The sequence below is a fragment of the Panthera tigris genome, chromosome D3, assembly GCF_018350195.1.
Source record: "Panthera tigris isolate Pti1 chromosome D3, P.tigris_Pti1_mat1.1, whole genome shotgun sequence".
Taxonomy (NCBI): Eukaryota; Metazoa; Chordata; class Mammalia; order Carnivora; family Felidae; genus Panthera; species Panthera tigris.
Genome location: NC_056671.1, coordinates 57,085,953 through 57,106,377, shown reverse-complemented (window position 1 = coordinate 57,106,377; position 20,425 = coordinate 57,085,953). Strand labels below are relative to the sequence as shown.

The window sequence follows — 20,425 nt, the reverse complement described above, 5'->3', positions numbered from 1 at the left end:
CAGAATTTCTAACTTCAAAGAGATCGATTCTGTTCTTTCATTTTATTCCTGAATGTGCACTCTCCCTCCATTTCCCACATTCCCGCTTTGAAATCAGTAACTGACTCTGCTTCCCGAGGCTACTGGGAAGGGATTTGGCTCTGTGCTGTTGAAGGTAACAGTGTCCTCAGAACCACCCAACTACCTCTCCCGTCTAGGGAAGTTGTACAGGTCAGAAGGCAGCGACTGCTTAGGCTGGCGCTGGGCATCAATCTGAGCTGCGATGCTATGAATGAGGCAGAGAAGGGAGATGGGGGGAATGGGGAAGGGCAGGTCAGGGACTCTGAAACACCCCATCAACTCCCCTGGAGCAAAGTTCCAAGGGTACCTTTTTGCTTCAGATGTGTTGAACTATATGGTTTGTAATCATATGCTTCAAAGGGTGCTCCTTTAGCAGATTAAGATGCGTGACAAATTACGATGTATGTGTATGAATTACAATGCAGACTGCCCACATGAATAGCACGACCTCTGAACGCTTACTGAACTGAATTACCCAGGTTGTTCCTGAGGAAGGTGCTTCAGGACAACTTGGGCAAAGTGTCTAACACAAACACAACTGACGAATTAAAATAATACCTACGAATTCAGTCTTCCCAGGACTAGGCCTGTTTTCAGGGAACCTTAGGGGGTTGAGTTCTGTGCTTGAAAATGTTCTACAACACCAGGTTAGTTCACGGATTCTGCCCTGGAGTCCCAACAAATCCCGGCATGCCGGTGGGGGTAAAGACTCAGATCCCTCAGCTGATAAATAAGGAACTACTGCAGGCCGTCCTGGTTTCTGAGGTTGGAACTCAGGGTCTCCCTGCCTTGGTGCATACATGCAAACACAAGCCTGAGGGAGTAAGACAACTTTACACACTCAATCGTCTAGAACTGAACTGTCCAAATACAGATGGCCGCTAACAGCATGTGGCTAGTGAGCACTTGAAATGTGGCTAATCCAAACTGAGATGCACTCAGTATAAAACACTCTAAGTATACACTGAAGTATGAAATATTCTTTATATCATACAAGGACTTTATACCAAAAAAGTGTAAAATACCTCCACAATCCTTTATGTTGAAACGTATAGCTTGTTTATGTTGGACATACTAGGTTAAATAAAACATGTCACTAAAATAAATTTTACCTGTTTTTTTATTTTTATTACGTAACTACCAGAAAACCTTTAATTACTTATACAGCTCACATTATGCTTCTGTTGGGCTAGAGATAGTGGATAATGCTAGTCTAGAAATCTCCATTTAAACAAAGTATCGCCACTCCTTTGGAAGCGAAATACCATGTTAGATAATGGCAAACTCCAACCAAGAAAATCCTCACCTCCCTCTTTTCAGCATATTTATTATGTACGGCACTCATTTCACTGCCAATTTGCCAGATGACTCTAGGATCTCCTCCACTTTCGTGCCAGCCTTCGCAGTAGCGCTCTCCCGGGCTCAACCTCCCTCCACCCAACTCCCAAGCTCCCAAGCTCCCGACTGTCACGGCCCACCTCCCAAACCTCAGCTGGCACACTCAACACTCTGTTTCTAGCATCTTCTTCCTCCCTCTGCTCCCACTACTCCTTCACCCTCGGGGACACCCTCTTTTTCTCATGACTCATGTATGTGACTTCACATCAATTCACAGGATTGCCACAGAACTCCACTTTTCAGCCCCTCTGTCTATCAGTGTGTCAGGATATTCTGCGTTAAGTCAAACTGTAAAACAATATATGCACTTTTAAATAATAAAAGAACTCACTTCAGTTCAAACTCACAACCACCTGCCAAATTCCTAGAATGGCTGGTGTGTACTGGAAGGAAGGGTCAAGGCCACACAAAGTGTGATCCGTTTATGCACAAAAACTGTTAAAATTGAATAATCTCAGTTTTATCTCTTTTTATTTTCTATGTCCTCCCTTTGAAGAGGGTAATAAACAAGGCAATGTCCCAAAGACAGGCATATGAAAAGAAAAGGCCCCACACGTTAACACAAAATTAGGCAAATTCAGTCACGAAGAATCTGGTTCTTAATCTGGGACACAGAAATGCAGGTCTGGACCCCTCAAAGTGTGGGCAAGGTTCCAAGGGTGTGTGCATATACACATCTGTGACGAGAGTCTGCAGCTGTCATCACATTTCAAAGGGTCTGTGACCCAGTGAGTAGTACTACTGCTGTAGGACTTAAAAATGAAAATCAATGAAATTATGAGGTAAAGAAAGTCATCTATTTACATGACAAATAGCTTAAGACACCAGTGCATGTACGCCTGTAGCTACTAAGTCCGTTACAGTGCACATCTGTTAACTCTGTGTATCTTCACAGTATGATCTTCACCACAACTTGCGAAGTGTAACCACTCAGCACCTTCTGTTCCGTTCTGTTCGGTTTTCCCATTACAATTCTTCCAGCATAATTTTTTGACAGCAAGTGTATGACTTTGGCTAAAACAAAGACAGAGAAATCATGAAATGAACGTATGGTATGACTACAAAATATTTTACCTACATATTCACTTAATTACTATGCCCTTGCTATCGATGTTAACATAAATGGAAGTCAAAACCTGAACATCAAAATGTACAGGTTTTACAAAAAGCAGAGTCAGACCTACAAATACAGAGAACAAACTGATGGTTGTCAGAGGGCTGTGGGGTGGAGGGTTGGCCAGAACGGATGAAGGGGAGAGGGAGATATGGGATTCCAGGTATGGAATGAGTAAGTCACAGGAATAAAAGGCACAGTGTAAGGAATACAGTCAACGGTACAGTAATAGTGATATAAAAGGGCAGATGGCAGCTACACTTGTGGGGAACAAAGAATAAGTATGAACTAAGTTGTACACCTGAGACTAAGGTAACGCTGTATGTCAACTATACTCAAATGAAAAAAATGGCAAAAAAGTTTTTAAAAATAACAGGTTTTAAAATACCATCACTAATAATTTTGCAATTTTATCCTAACCTTGAAAACATCTTACTCTATTTACTTAAAACTGTCAGACTAAATATCTTACTTAATGAAAAAAGACATCACCAGTGAGATACAGACAATGAATTTCTGTCGAATTTTCTTTCGATGATCAGTGGAATTCACGAAATGGCTATTAAAATCAGTCTTTCAGGTAACATTACTAAATGGGTTTCTTTTTTAAAGAATTCTAACTTGGGGCGCCTGGGTGGCTCAGTCGGTTAAGCGGCCGACTTCGGCTCAGGTCATGATCTCGCGGTCCGTGAGTTCAAGCCCCGCGTCAGGCTCTGTGCTGACAGCTCGGAGCCTGGAGCCTGTTTCAGATTCTGTGTCTCCCTCTCTCTGACCCTCCCCTGTTCATGCTCTGTCTTTCCCTGTCTCAAAAATAAATAAGGGGCGCCTGGGTGGCGCAGTCGGTTAAGCGTCCGACTTCAGCCAGGTCACGATCTCGCGGTCCATGGGTTCGAGCCCCGCGTCGGGCTCTGGGCTGATGGCTCGGAGCCTGGAGCCTGTTTCCGATTCTGTGTCTCCCTCTCTCTCTGCCCCTCCCCCGTTCATGCTCTGTCTCTCTCTCTCCCAAAAATAAATAAAAAACGTTGAAAAAAAAAATTAAATAAATAAATAAATAAATAAATAAATAAAACGTTAAAAAAAAAAAAAGAAAATAAGGAATTCTAACTTTGCAACATATTCCAGATTATTTTATTCCCTTGACATCCCTCTGACATAGAAGGGACTCTTACTCACATGTTTACTGCTGGGTAAGGAAAGATAATGAAAGATTTAATAAACTGCCCAATGAAACAACCTTGGACTCCAACGTGATCTCTAACTGCATGACCTTGGGCAACACACTCCTGTTAATGCCCCCTCAACCCCATGGCCTAGAATGCTACCATAGGTTATTAATAAATCCCTAGGAGAGTAGAACACCCTCTACAAATTCAACCTGCAAATCAGACCTCTGAACCAAGGAAGAATAAAGTAAAAAACCTAAGTAGGTTTTAAGGCAGTCAACCCTGAAAACAATACCAGAGCACACAATTATACTTTCAGCTATTGAGAGCCCACGTGTCACCAGATGCGCTCTCGGTAGGAATGAAACACAACCTTGAGGTAAAGAAATGCGTTTTAAAAATCAGCATACCAGAGCCTACACAACCACACGACTGTGAGGACCTGCAAGTGGCCACCCTGGAGGTTACACACGGCTTGACAGGGCTGTCATCAGTAGCCCTTCCTGAACGTCTTCTCAAGGCAATGCTCCCATTCTCTGCAGGCTAGGACTTGAGCACTACCCTCAACGCTACTGACCCTTCCATGAGTTTGAATCTCATTACCGGAGGCAGTCAAGAGTCCTCTGGAGATGAGCTTCACGAATAAAATCAATGCCAAACTTAAAAAAAAAAGGGACCAAACGAGTACAACTATAAAAAGGTATTAGAATTGGTTTTCTTCCATCGTAGTGAGCTGCTTCCGAACACAATTCCTAAAGAGAAGTTCCAGAAATATTTTAAGTGACACAAACATCACCGGAAGCTCGTTATTGATACTATTAAAGATTTCTCATTTCATCAGAGGAATGGTGGAAGTACTGACACATTACTGAAACAAGTATATATAATACAGTTGACCCTTACACAACACAGGTTTGAACTGCACGGGTCCACTTATACACAGATTTGTTTCAATTCACATAGCACAGTCTCATAAATGTATTTTCTCCTATGATTTCTTAATATTTTCTTTTCCCTAGGTTACTTTATTGTAAGAATACACTACCTAATACATATATCATACAAAATATGGGTCAATCCGTTGTTCATCACTAAGGCTTCCAATCAACAGTAGGCCATTAGTAATTAGCTTCTGTGGAGTTGAAAGGTACACACCTCTAACTCCCATGTTGTTCAAGGACCGACTGTATACTGCTTCCCAGGGGAGCTACTTTGAGGAACAGTACTTATTTAGCTATACAAGCTTTAAGATGGTGCATTTCTTTTTTTTGGGTAATATTCTTTAAATCTAGCACGTTAATAGGAGCAAGCACCATAGGCAGGGCAGGGTGAAAGGAAGGAAAACAGAAGGGAGGGGAGTCCAAGAAGAGAGAAAATTTCAAATGACTGGAAAATGAAATTTCAAATGAATACTTCACTGATGTATTCCCTTCTTCGGTAAGCAACAGCATGAATCATTTCAACTGCTAAACCCAGCATCAGAGAGGTGGGAAAGAAGCCAAAAGGGCAGCAGGAATAAAGAGAAATCACATTTTAACAAATGCAATTATTATGAGCACTAACATACTTTGCTAACAAGGAGACAAACTCCCCTGGATGAAATATCACATAAAAGACGTGTGGCTCACAGGTCTTTCTTCATCAAGCCCATCACTTTCATCATGACACTGTCATTTGGAATTGTATTTGAAATTCTATTTTGAACAGTTCACACATATGAAGGTTGAAGGATCCTTAAAAATATCTGACAGAATGGGGTTACTGACTTTTTGATAATTTAGACATTGTTAAAGCATAAAATGGATTAAAATTAGGTTAAAAAATGATCCTGCTGTCTAGGTGGGTGAGGGTGGGGAGAAGGGTGTAAATGACAGGTGCTCTAAGCCAGCAGGAGGCAAAGGCCTGTGCCCAGGGAGCACTTACCGGGCTTAAAATCAGTCATGTGGCTTTGAGGGGCACTTGACAGTTTGCTCCCCATCATGGGATCTGAGCTGACATGTTCAAACAAGATGAGGCTACCAAAACGCAATCTACAACATTTCAAAACATCACCAACATTTTTAATCCAGTTTTATTAAAAATCCACCATAGTCACATTCTAGACCACTTCATGATGAAAATCACTTTCATCTCAAACGTGTTGTGTATAAAGACAATAGTATGCAGCAAGCAACCGGCTGAAGCAAACTTTTAAAAACCAAGTGCAACACAGCAGCAAGCAAGAGGCTACCGCAGAACACAGAAGTACCACTTAGTGGTAAGCACCTTAATCGAGATCTGTGTTCCTCTCCATGTGAATGTGGCATCAACTCGCCACGGAAGACAAATACTACATGATCTCACTTATACATGGAATCTTTAAAAAAAACAAACAAAAACAAACTCATGGAAGAAGAGATCAGATTTACGGTTACCAGATGCAGACGGTGGGGGAGGGGGAATCAGAGGAAGGTGGTCGAAAGGTACAAACTGCCGATAGTAAGACAAATAAGTACTAGGGACGGAATGTACACATGATGACTACAAAGAATGCTGCTGGATGATGCAGAGGGAAGTTGTTTGGAGAGTGAATCCTAAGGGTTCTCATCACAAGGAGAGATTTTTTTCTCTTTATTCTTCTTTCTCTTCTTTTGACTGTAGCTACACAAGCAGATGGATGTAAGTTGAAGCTATAATCATTTCACGGTGTATGTAAATCTTACTGTTCCCCTTAAACATGCACAGTGACGTATGTCGATTACTTCTCAATAAAACTGGAAAAAAACTGCCACTAAATGCTTTATAACAAATATTAATTACAATTTGTATAATTATAACAAAATCTAATCTTATGGAAGCAAAAAGAGTAAAATACCTTTGACTTGTTTCTACACAGTGAGTCCAGTCATTTATTTCTGGAACTTGATCAGTTTTTTTCCAAGTGTATAAACAAATCTTTCCGCACTCTAATCCTACTGCAACAACGTATCTATTTTTAAGGGAGGAGAAGACAGTGATTAATTAGCATGAATTTCTGTTATCTCCATTATCACTCTAAAGTATTTCTTTACAGTGCTCCCAACTGTCCATGGGGGCACCTGGGTGGCTCAGTCGCTTGAGTATCTGACTCTTGGTTTCAGCTCAGGTCATGATCTCGTGGTTCGGGAGTTCGAGCCCCGCATCGGACTCTATGCTGACAGTGCAGAACCTGCTTAGAATTCTCTCTCTCTGCACTTACCTGTCTGCTTTCTCTCTCTCTCTCTCTCTCTCTCTCTCTCTCTCTCTAATAAACTTTAAAAATCAAATGGCTGTTGTTTTTTTTAATGTTTACTTATTTTGAAAGAGACAGAAAGCACGTGTGTGCACATGCATGCATGGGGGAGGGGGAGAGAGAGAGGAGAGAAAACCCCAAGTAGTCTCCACGCTGTCAGCACCAAGTCCGACACGGGGCTCCATGCAAGGCTTGATCCCAAGAACTGTGAGATCATGACCTGAGCTGAAATCAGGCGTCAGAAGCTGGACTGACTAAGCCACCCAGGCACCCTCAAAAGGCTCTACTGAAAAGCACCAGCCCACGAGACCAGGCACTGCTCTGTTACATCCTCATGGAGCCTCCTCTCTACCGAGGGTGCACCAAGTCTTCCCCCGTCCTCTGCTAGCAAAGCCCACAAGCCAGTGTTGCCCTGGCTGGCTGCAGGGACCCTTGTTCTACTGCGGATGCAGTTACTGAGAAAGCACCAGGCTCTAAATTTGGTGAAATACGATCCTCTGAGCCACACTCCCAATCCCCGTTTTCCCCACTCCGAGTATGATCAAGTTCTATCAATTTAACAATTCTTACGAGAAACATAAGCATTATGAAAAAAAATAGCAACTTGGAAGCTAAAAGAAATAACAAATAACAAATTAAAGTATAGAGGGCTACAGCTTAAGAAACCAAGTGGTTGTAGCAAAAACTTAAAACAAAGCCCCACTCAGAGACTGACCGTTGGGCACAGTTAAGCACAGGGCAGACACTGACGGCTGTCACTGCTCCCCCCACATCCAGGACAGAGGAGCAGGGGCCAATGTTGTGCTCGACGGAGTCATCACTGGAGTCACACTCACCCCAGACAACCACCTAACACAGAGAGATCAAATTCTGTGAAGACTTCTCTTTGCAAGACTTCCAGCAATGCATTAGAGTATCAATGGCACAGATAAATGCAAAATATTCACTCTAGCATTTAAAAAAATGCCTCGTTTACATTTGTGGATTACGTTCTAGATTTCAAAGTATTTCAAGCATCAGAGAGAAGCCAGACGACTTGTGTAATAGACACAAGTCTCTGAGTCCTCAACTACCTAACTGTGCCGGTCCAAAGATGGACTCTCCCTGCCCAGAGACCAGAGATTGTCTAGCACGCTCTTTTATGCTCAGGAAACCAGTTCTGATCCAGGGAGAGTCCACTGGTCAGATCCTCACCAAGAGGCTCGTGCACCTCTCCAAGAAGCTACCACACAGCGTATGGGGACCGATCAAGTCCTGGATTTTCCTCTACACCACCACTGGCACTAAGGGAACAACTCAGCAGTCACGAGGACCTAACCTTCACGATACCCTGCATAAGAAAGGAAGCTTCCCTGGAAGCTCACACTTCCGGAGGGTGGGACTGGCCACGAAGAATAGAGAGGGAAGTGAAGTGGACAAGAGCTATAAAATGCAAGACCAAAGCAAGATTCCAAGCAGAAGGCTCTGTCCAAGTACACAGAAGTACACTTCTGAGAATGTGTGGTGGTGATACTCTCTGTCCACTTCAGCTTAGAGGCACAGGTGGACCATCTGCTACTGGGGGCGGGGGGAGGGTGGGAGGTGGGGGGGCTGTGGAGGGCAGAAGCAGTCCTGCTTCCTCAGCGGTGAGCACAGCACAGGCACATAAATGCCAGGGAAGAAATAAACAGGCAAATGAATGCAAGTGAAAGTCTAACAGAAACAGGTTTAGAGGCTGACATTTCCGTGTTTGCAGGTCCATGCTAGCCCCCTGCTTCAGTGATCTGTACCATCACGACAACTGGAGGGGGCAAGGGGAGGAAAGGAAATGCTCATTGCCTCACCGTCTCTGGTCTGCAGGCACTACAGAAAAAGGAGAGGACATTTTATTATTTTTTTTAATGTTTATTTATTTTTGAGAGAAAAAGAGTGCATGAGTGAGGGAAGAGCAGAGAGAGAAGGAGACACAGAATCCAAAGCAGGCTCCAGGCTCTGAGCTGTCAAGCACAGAGCCCAACACGGGGCTCAAACTCATGAACCCAACCGCCAAAGTTGGATGCTTAACCAACTGAGCCCCCCAGGCACCCCAAGGAAAGGACCTTTTATTTTTATTTTTATATATTTTTTAAACGTTTATTTATTTTTGAGACAGAGAGACAGAGCATGAATGGGGGAGGGTCAGAGAGAGAGGGAGACACAGAATCTGAAACAGGCTCCAGGCTCTGAGCTGTCAGCATAGAGCCTGACGCGGGGCTCAAACTCATGGACCGCGAGATCATGACCTGAGCCGAAGACGGACGCTCAACCGACTGAGCCACCCAGGCGCCCCAGAAAGGACCTTTTAAATAAAGAGTGCGATGGGGCACCTGGGTGGCTCAGTCAGTTGGGTGTTCAACTCTTAGTTTCAGCTCAGGTCATGGTCTCATAGTTTCTGAGTTCGAGCCTCACATCGGGCTCTGTACTGACAGTGGTGGAGCCTACTTGGGATTCTCTCTTTCTCTCTGCTCCTCCCACATACACTCTCTCTCAGAATAAATAAACTTAAAAAAAAAGAAAAAGAAAAAGAAAAGAATGTGAGAACAGCAAAGACTAGAGGCCAGGGTGAGGGCCATGTCAAGAGTCTACTACTAGCTAACTTGTTTTATTTTTTTGAAGCTTGAGAAACACATACACACACACACTGCTTCCTTCCATGAATGAAAAGGCAATAATCATCTACTATAGAAAAAAATCTTTAATTCATAACAGTATGAAAAAGAAAAGAAGCAACTATTTTCCTCCTTATGCCCATTCACCGCCTCCTGCTCTCCTTGTTAGTTTTGGACCATTTCATTTACTACTTCTCTCCCACTGGGGCCATTTGATGACCATCATGTGTCTGAAAGGCTTTCTTTTCATATTGGATATTTTGGAGATGGGTATTTGCAAAATTTAACAAGAAAGCCTTTTTATGAATGCATACAAAAAAACACAGTATACACAGATTTTTAAAAATTGTATCAGAGTCAGGATTATGTGTTTTCTATCCGAACATACCTGTAATATTATTTCACATTTAGAAAAATATGACGTTAAAAAGAATTACCTTTTTGTCCCGACTCCCAGTGAAGAAATACATGCTATCAGGACTCCAATCACAAGACCAAATAATTCTACTGTGCACAGCAGTTATCTTGTTGGTGAAGGCGAAGAGGCTGAAAATTGGGTCTGAAAGAATCACCACACACACCACTCACAAGGCAGACAGAAATCTAGGTTTTTCTCTGTCAAAAATCTATGTTTATGTGCCATATACATCACATCCTGTAGTAACCAATTACACATGCTGACTTTTGCAACAGACCACGGCTCAGCAGCTGACCCTCATCAGAAGGCAATAGGCATATAGTTAGTTTCCTGGTAGGGAATGCTTTTATATTACTAGTCACTCTCTAGTGACAGATGGCAACCATCTTCCAGGCACTTAACTGAAGGTTCAACTTATGCCCATGAAAGAAGCCTGAACAATTTAACTTTACTCAGGAAGTAGCCCGATTTACATATATGAAAAAAAGATTAATGTACTCTTAAAAACAAAACAAAAAACAAATGAAAACCTTAAAAAATCTTTACCCTTGTAAGATTTAAATGTAAGGTAACTTCTAGTCCTTATATGGACTAAACCTAAAACACATTAATTACTTACAAAGAGGGAAGAGGAATGCATCTATTAATTCGTAATCCATAAAGACACAATAGTTTATGGGTATATTTTTAGTATCACATTAACTTTTTTTAAAATCACTAGTTGCAAAAGGAGTCAGTCTGTTCTAACATATAATGTTCAATATGTCAGTCTCTAAAATACAAGAAACTAAAAGACTATGAATACCACAAGATAGATCTGCATGCAAGTTCTATCAATAGAAAAATTAAAACAGAATTAAATAACACAAAGATATTTTAAATACTCTCTAAAGTTTACCCAAAGAAACCAGGGTAATACAAATACGCCTTGCTCCAACAACACAATTTTTTTTCCCTTTTGTTTTTAATTTATGCCAGGCTCAGGACAGAATGCAGGTAGGTGTTAATATCTTGCCCACAGGCCACAGTATTCACAGACGGATACCGAAAATGCCTTCCTAATTATCAAAGTGACAGGGGGAAGTAGGAAAAGGGTAAAAATAATGTCCTTTTAGGTTTCATAATTTAATTGTGTCTTCATTAATCCTGTACCATAAAATCCTAGCTCAAAATATACTATCCATTTGGTTTTACACTGGCATTCTGTAACCATCCACAAAATCTGTTTTTATAGCTTATATTCTTATATGTATATATTTTTTGTATTTTATATTTTCATATTTTGTATTTTTATGTTTAACTGAGATGTCTGAACACATGCCATCCCAACTAGATAATCACAAGGAAGTCAACTCAAGGATCGTCTGCATTTAAATCTTACAAGGAAGGTCAAGTCTTCCTCACTTATAACACAACTTTGAAAGGTTTCATAACAGAGACTCTGTCCTTCACCCTGTTATTATTTCTATTCCTCTTCACCTAGTAGCTACTCAAGGGAGATAAAATGCTCACAAGTGTTTCACTAATAATCTTCCAATCAGAAGCTACTTTACCTAACTCAGGTGAGACTGTGTCCTGCCTTTTCCACAGTGACCAAGTTCGATCTCTGGAAACAGCTAGTAAGAACCTGTCGTTAGGTGAGAAGGCCATCTGTGTGACAGTCAAACTGTGGAAAACTAAATTCTGCACCTGTTTCCAAGAGGTAGTGTTCCAAAGAATGATAGCTGCATGCTCTTTCTTAGCTGCCTGTAGATAGAGATGAAACAATCAAGCAATTTAAGTTAAAATGAACTGAAAAAAAAAACACATTTAAAAAACAGTATACTGTTTCTATGGGTATATTCTACGTACATGTATAAATGGAAAAAAAATTCTGAGGAGATACATACTACAAGCCAGTGTAACCTTGGGAAAAGGAAGACTGGGACTAAGATAGGTGACTCATCAGAGACTGGCATTGTCATCACAGAGTTTCAACATTTTACAAGAAGCATATATTTGCGTAATAATTGTATAGTTAATAGTTTAGAGACTTTCACTTCTGCTCAACATGATGGAGTAACAGGGACGAACGAGACTGCACTGGTGTGACAGAACTAAAAAACTAGACTTAACACCCGAAAATAACAACACTCCAAAATATGAGATATCTGGCAACAAAGAACACTGATCTCTGAGAGACAAAATGAAACTCAGAGTAGAAAAGCTAAAAGAAAAAGAAAAGACCATCACTAAACTCTAGGACAATTTTAAGCAGCAACATATAGGTATAACTAGAGTCTCCAAAAAGGATGAAAAGAAAAAATACTGAAAAAGATAATGGCTGACAAATTTTGAAATTTGATAGAAACAATGAACCTACAGATCCAAGAGGTTCCAGAAAAACCCAAGCACAGAAAACATGAGGAAAATTATACCAACAATAAGCAAATTGTTTAAAATCAGCCATAAAAAAAAAATGCAGTTGGAGGGGGAAAAACCCATCACTAAGACACAAAAAAATTATAGCAGACTCCAATCAGAGCAATACAAGTCAAAAAAAAAAAAAAAAAGAAAGAAAAAGAAAAAGAAAAAGAAAAACGGAGCTACATCTTTAATGTACTGAAAGGAAAACCAACATTTTTTTACCCACTATAAAAATCATTCCAAAATGAAGGAGAAATAGGTTTTTGCAGACAGGCAGAAGCTCAAAAAAATTCACGACCAGCAGAAGAGCATTATAAGGAATGTTAAAGGATATCCTCTAGGCAGAAGGACAATGGTATCTGCTGGAAATTTTTGTATTATTTAAATCTCTTCAAAAGAGAACAGACTACTCAAAGAAAAAATGACAATATATGGTGTTAATTCTATGAAGAAGTGAAACAATACCATAAAGGAAACAAAAGTATACTTCTGTAAAGTTCTTAAATCATACCTAAAATAGTGCAACATCACTTAAGGCCCATGTTGGCAAATTAAAAATGTATAGTATATCGGGGCACCTGGGTGGCTTGGTCGGTTAAGCGTCCGACTTTGGCTCAGGTCATGATCTCATGGCCCATGAGTTCGAGCCCTGCGTCGGGCTCTGTGCTGACCGCTCAGAGCCTGCAGCCTGTTTCAGATTCTGTGTCTCCCTCTCTCTCTGCCCCTCCCCTGTTCATGCTCTGTCTCTCTCTGTCTCAAAAATAAATAAACGTTGAAAAAAAATAAAATTTAAAAAAAAATGTATAGTATAAAATGAAAGGCAATCAATAAAATAACATAACAGTTATATGTACTAACCAAACTAATGAAATAAAATGGACTCATAAAAAGTAATCAATTAATCCGAAATAAGTAAAACAGAACAGAGAAAGTATGGATCAAATAGAAAATAAATAGCAAGATGACAGATTTAAATCCAAGCATGTTATTATGTTACATGTAAATGGTCTAACAAATGCCCCTATTAAAATGGAAGATTATCGGGGCCTGGATGGCTCAGTTGGTTAAGCGGCAGACTCTTCGTTTTAGCTCAGGTCATGATCTTGTGGTTGGTGAGTTCAAGCCCCACATTGGGCTCTGTGCTGAGGGCATGAAGCCTGCTTGGGATTCTCTCTCCCTCTCTCTCTCTCTGCCCCTGACCCTATTGTGCTCTCTCTCAAAAATAATAAACATTAAAAAAAAAAAAAAAAAAAAAGGAAAATTATCAAGATGAGTGAAAAAGCAAGACCTAACTGTAGGCTGCCCTTAAGAAGCCCACTTGAAAATAAAAGGAAACAAGTAGCTTAAAAGCACAATGATGGAAAAAGATATTTATCTCAAGCACTTCTCAAAAGAAAGTTGGAGTGGCTATTTTAACATTGGACAACATAGATTTGAGAGCACAAAATATTACCAAAAACAAAGAGAATAATTCCATAATGATAAACTAGTCAACTAATCAAGAGAATATAACAATCATTAATGTTTTAACAGGACAGCCTCAAAATATATAAAAACTGAAATACAAAGATTAAAAGATAAACCCACAATTACAGTCAGAGATTTCAAAATGCTACTCTCAATAAAACTGAAAGGATGAAGACTTGCACAATACTATCAACCAATCTGACATAATTCATATTTTCAGAACACTCCACCCAACAGAAACAGAATCCACATTCTTTTCATGTGAACATGGAAATTTACCAAGATTAAATTTCAAAGGATTCAAATCATACTATGTTCTCTGACCACAATGAAATTAAATTAGAAATCAATAGTAAAAAGATATCTGGAAATTAGTATATGGACACTAAATAATAAATTTCAAAATAACCTATAGGTAAAAGACAAAAATCAAAGGGAATTTTAAAAATATTTTTAGTTAAGTGTAAATGAAAACAACATATCAAAATTTATGGAGTATCTCAAAAATAATACTTAGAAATTTATAGCACTCAACATCCATATCAAAAAGAGAGATTTATAATCAATAGCCTCAGCTTTAACCTTATTAAACTAGCAACAGAAGAGGAAATGAAATCTAAGTAAAAGAAAAAAAAACGGCAAAAATCAATGAAATAGAAACAAGAAAAACAGCAGAGGAAAATCAACAAAACCAAAAGTAGAATTATTTGAAAATATCAAAATATCATTAGTTTCCTTATCAATTCTCAGAATGCTCCCCCCACAAAAAGAAAAAAGAGGGTGTGAGAGAGAAAATACAAATTGCTAATAGCAGAATAAGAAAGGTAGTATCACCAGAGATTCTTTAGATATTAAAAGTATCATAAGAGGGGCGCCTGGGTGGCTTGGTCGGTTAGGTGTCCGACTTCGGCTCAGGTCATGATCTCGCGGTCCGTGAGTTCGAGCCCCGCATCGGGCTCTGTGCTGACCGCTCAGAACCTGGAGCCTGTTTCGGATTCTGTGTCTCCCTCTCTCTCTGCCCCTCCCCTGTTCATGCTCTGTCTCTCTCTGTCTCAAAAATAAATAAATGTTAAAAAAAAAAATTAAAAAAAAAAAAAAGTATCATAAGAGAATATTATGAGTAACTTTATGAACACAAATTTGACAACTCAGGTAAAAAGGACACATTTTCTGAAAGATACAAACTACCAAAATACTCTCAAGAAAAACTAGATAACCTAAATAGTCCTATATCTACTGAAGATATTATATTTGTAGTTAAAACCTTCCCACAAAGAAAACTCCAGCATCAGTTGGCTTACTGAGGAATTCTCTCAAACATCTGAAAAAGAAATAATCAGGGTGCCTGGGTGGCTCAGTCATTAAGCATCCAAATTTGGCTTTGGTTCTCATGGTTTGTGGGTTCAAGCCCCACGTTGCGCTCTGTGCTGACAGCTCAGAGCCTGGAGCCTGCTTCAGATTCTGTCTCCCTGTCTCTCTGCCCTTCCCCTGTTCACGCTCTCTCAAAAAATAAACGTTACAAATTCTACACAAACTGTTCCAGAAAACTGCAGAGGAAATATTTCTAAGAGGCTAGCATTACCTTGAAACCAAAACCAGATGAAGCCATTGTAAAGAAAGAAAACTATATACAATATCCTTCATGTACTATACATAAAAGTTTTTAAACAAAATTTTAGTAAAATAAGCCCAACACTATATAAGATAATGTATCACAAACAGATGGGGTTTGGTTCCAGGAATGCAATTTTGGTTTATTATTTGAAAAACCAATCAATGTAATTCACCATGTTAATTAACTAAAGAGGGAAAACCATATGATCATGTCAACAGATGAAGAAAAAATATTCAACAAAATCTATCATCCATTCCTGATAAAAACACTCTCTCAACTAAAAATTGTAGGCAACCTGATAAAGAAGAATCACAAAATCCATAATGGACATAGGGATAATCCATCATGGGCAAAGAAGCAATGTTTTGTTCCTTAGGTAAGGAATAAGGCCAAGGATTTCTGCTATCACCATTGGTATCCAACATTAAGACATCCTTATAGGAAAGAAGAAATAAAACTTTTTATTCATAGGCAACATAAGCATTCATATGGAAAATGCTACAGTATCTACAATAAAGCTACAAGAACTAATAATTAAGTTTAGGAAACTCACAGAATATAAGATTGATAAACAAAAAGCAACTGTATTTCCATGTGTAAATAATGAATAGACATAAAATATACAAATTAAGGGTAAATCTGATAAAATATGTGTAAGATCAGACACTGAAAATTATAAAACAGTCCTAATAATATTAAGATGTTAACACTGGGGAAAACTGGGTGAGAGGTTTTCTATTATCTTTGCAACATTTTGTTAAATCTAGAATTACTCTAAAATAAAAGGTTTACTAAAATAAAATAAAAAACTTAAAAAATAAAATAAAATGAATTAAAATAAGATAAAATCTTTATTAAAAAGAAAAGTTCATTCCTGGGGCACCTGGGTGGCTTAGTTAAGCGTCCAACTTTGGCTCAGGTCACGATCTCACGGTTTGGGAGTTCAAGTACCACATCGGGATCTGTGCTGACAGCTCAGAGCCTGAACCTGCTTCAGATTGTGTCTCCCTCTCTCTCACCCCTCCTCTGCTTGCTCTGTCTCAAAAATAAATATTAAAAAAAAAAAAAATCATTCCTAAAAAATTAAACACCTAAATAAATGAAAGACATACTGTATTTGTGTGTCCAAAAACCCCCAATATTGTTAAAACGCTCCTCAAATTGAGCTATAGATTCAATGTAATCCCCAAACAATTCCAGTAAGTGTTTTTGTAGAAACTGTCAAGCTGATTCTAAAATTTATATAAAGAAGTGAAGAACCTATAATAGCCAAAATAACTTTGAAGAGAATTCGAAGATAATTACTTCCTGGTTTTAAGACATATTACAAAAAGCTATACCTATTTAGAGAATGTAGTATTGGCATCAAGAATAAAAGATGAATGGAAAAAAACACAAGTCCAGAAACAGACCTACGCATATATGGACAAGTGATTTTTGACAAAGGTGCAAAAGGCAGTAAGTAAAGGGATAGTCTTTTCAACAAATATGGAACAATTGGATATCCACATGCAAGAAAACCAACTTTAACCTATATTCTAGGCCAAATGCAAAAATTAATTAGGTCTAAACATAAAACTTAAAATCTATAAAACTCAGAGAGCCAGATGTGCCCTAGAGTTAGACAAAGATTTCTTACTATACAAAAAGCACAACCCAATACAGAAAAAAAATCGGTAAATTAAGCTTCACCAAAACATACAACGTCTGCTCTTTGAAAAATGGGAAATAAAAATAAGTCACTGGGAATAATTATCTAAATTGCATATATCTGATACTTGTATCCAGTGTATACAAAGAACATTTCCAAACTGAGTAATAAGCAAACAATCCAAGAAAGAAATGGGCAAAAGATCTGAACAGGTACTTCATCAATAAAAGATATAGAAAGAAAATTAGCACATGAAAAGATGCCCAATATCATTAGTCATTAGGAAAATGCCAATGACCACCACAATGAGATGTTACACACCGAACAGAATGGTTAAAAAGACTGACCATACTAAGGGTCAGTGAGGATGTGGAGCAACTGGAACTCGCACTGCTGGCAGGGCAGTAAAAAGGTTTAACTGTTTTGGAAAATAGTTTGGCAGCTTCTTAAAACTTTAAATATACAGCTACCATATAATCTAGCAATTCTACTCGGAGGTACTTATTCAACAGAAACGAAAGCATATACCCAAATGAAGAAATTATACAAATATTCACAACTGCTTTTATAGGTAAAAGCCAAAAAGTGGAAACAACTCAAATGTCCATTAATAAGTGAAGAGATCAACAAATTGTAATACATCTGTAGAAGGAAAAACTACTTAGCACTAAAAGAGAATGAACTGCATATTCCATTTATATAAATTTTAGAAAACACAAAATACTCTACCATGACAAAAAGCAGATTAGTGGTTTCCTACGGATGGAGCATGAGAAGGTAAGAAGGGGCAGGAAAGAGGACCTACCAAGGGGCAGAGGAAATTTCTGGGGTTGATGGCTATGTTCATTATCTTAATTGTGGTTATGATTTCACAGGTATAAACCATATGTCAAAATTTATCAAATTAGCCAGTTTCAACACAACTTATAATAAGCTAACAACATCTAAATAAAATTGTTTAAAATGTTAAGTTTCAAAGAAAGATGGATCTAATCATTTGCTTTACCAGTCAAAAACAAAATTGTGGCTGGCATCCTCCGTTCAAGAAACCAAGCCACCTTCAGGTTGGTGCCCAGAAGAACTAGAAGTTTCCATGGATTATTTACCCTTCTACTGGGCAGGTGAGTTTAGACAAACCTTCAGATTTAAACTTTCCAAGCCACACTATCAACCACACTTCTTTTCTACTGTTTATTAAAATATAAAATACTTAGAAAAAGTATACAAATAACAAAAACCAAGTACACATTTGCTACAAGCAAGCCAAGTTGAAAAGGAAATAATCAATTACACATCACTGACAGCGCTGAAAGCTAAAAACGAACTGGCTGCTCAGCAGAAGCATAGCTATTCCTGCCACCAAGCTCTGTTCTCCCCCCCAGGCCCCTGTAACAGAAGAAGTACTCTCAGTAGCACTCTCACAGACGGGACAACAGGCAAAGGAGCACAGCGATATTTCTTATGATGCCTCTCAATACAGGCTAGCGGCAAGAAGCTGCGGCAAAAGCAGGGACAGAGGGACCTGCCAGATAGGCAACTCACATCATCATGCTTGAAACAAGTAAATATACTTTAGACAATGTAGATAAAATGGGGGGGGGGGGTCTCAAGACCTTTCAGACGATCCTCCATACATACTAGTTCACTGCACAGAACAGGGATAAATACGGACTAGGGAGTACGAGATTAGTCTCACAAGCAAACACTGAAAAGTACTACTCTGCAGTGCCCCATGCTAGTGAGCCGGCCACCACCCTGTCCCATCCCGGCACAGGCTGAGCGACCCCATGCACTTCGCTCAGTCCCAAGTCTGTTCCTAGAGAAACGGTCAAACAGAGCGCACTCTGGATTTCATCTTCTCATTCCCTGTGTCTCCAGGACTCCAATTATTCAAATTATTTATCACATTTTTAGGTCATTTAAAAATACCTGATTAAATAAATCAGGTGTAGATCAGGTCAAACCAAGTATTTAAGAACAAAAGTGTGTGGCGGAAACAGATTTAAAATGCAACTGCAAGCTTTTTATTTTGAGTAAGGTCTACCCCCTACTTGGGGCTTGAACTCATGACCCCGAGGATCAAGATGACACGCTTTATTTACCGAGGACGGAGCCAGCCAGGCGCTCCTCAACTGCAAGCTTTTGAAGGGACAGAAGGAAAAAGAGGTTGAGAAAGCAAAACTCCGAAAAAGCAGGCCCCAGTGGCCTTTCACGTAGGGTTCTGCCTCCATCGCCACAACCTGCAGGTGCCTGAGGACTCATGTGATTCATGTGACCAAGTGGAATAAAAAAGTATAATCCCCTACCTTACATGCTGAGGCAAGCAGAGTCTTTGAATTGCTACAAGCAACACAAAATATTTCATAACCGTGTCCATATCTGAAATTTAAGAGAAAATTTAAGAGAAAATTTAAAATTTTTAAATTAAAATTTTTAATTTTAATTAAAAAATTAAATTTTTAAATTAAAAAGAGAAAATTTAAGAGAAAATCTAAAATTTAAGAGAAAATTTAAGAGAAAATACATGACCCCTGTATTAGTAAAAGTACCTACTCTCATGCTGCAAAGTTTTAAAACGTGAGAAGAACAACATCAATCTATCTAGCTAACAGGCAATTCTTTCAGGGGACATTACATTTCTGTCTAGGCAAACATTTGGGGAAAAAACAGAGATACTGGGGAAAATGCCAGCTTCCTACAAGTGGTACAAGTTACTCAAACAATTAGATTAAAATACAAGTTTTCCACCCTAGCTAGTGTATACAATACACAATATATCTGGGAAAGGTTTTGACGGAGAGCCACCAAAGGGGAAAAAACAAAAACAAAAAACAGAATAATAAATCTTAGAAGTCCTTTTAAGAAAGGAAAAGAAATACAATGTTAAAAATTAAGACCAATAAACAAATCTAGGAAATAGAATGCATAGTAATATAAAAATCTATGTGAAGTTTGATTCTTGCCTCTTGGGAAGGCCACTGAAGATTTTTAGATCGGGGGGCGGGGGATGTAGGTATGAAGAAAGCAAAGGAAAAAAGCAAGTTGTGTGGGAAAAAAAAAAATCACAAGTTATGACAGAATCAGATCAGAGAGCTTAGCACAGTTTAACTCACAGTTTTTGAACCTCAGGCCATAAAGTATTCTGCAGAAGATGACCCTCAGTGGGAGGTTCTACGATAAATGGATAGCACTGCAATTACTTTTTCTATTTTCACGCAAATAAGTGAATTCTATAGCACTTTTTTAGGTCAATAGT

At 39.0% G+C, this 20,425-nt stretch overlaps 1 protein-coding gene across 2 annotated transcripts in view; it reads right to left on the bottom strand.

The window, feature by feature from the left end:
- Positions 1-1,912: 1,912 nt before the first annotated feature.
- The window catches only part of ELP2 (elongator acetyltransferase complex subunit 2), a 44,286-nt gene continuing 25,773 nt past the window's right edge, over positions 1,913-20,425 (bottom strand). For both annotated transcript variants that reach the window (XM_007090731.2, XM_042961761.1), the window contains 7 exons: positions 20,283-20,340; positions 19,476-19,548; positions 11,584-11,776; positions 10,050-10,171; positions 7,701-7,834; positions 6,590-6,703; positions 1,913-2,472 (listed from right to left, as the gene is read on the bottom strand). In XM_007090731.2, coding sequence (XP_007090793.2) covers positions 2,316-2,472; positions 6,590-6,703; positions 7,701-7,834; positions 10,050-10,171; positions 11,584-11,776; positions 19,476-19,548; positions 20,283-20,340 — 851 coding nt within the window. In that variant the 3' untranslated portion in view covers positions 1,913-2,315. The remainder of the gene's footprint in view (positions 2,473-6,589; positions 6,704-7,700; positions 7,835-10,049; positions 10,172-11,583; positions 11,777-19,475; positions 19,549-20,282; positions 20,341-20,425) is intronic.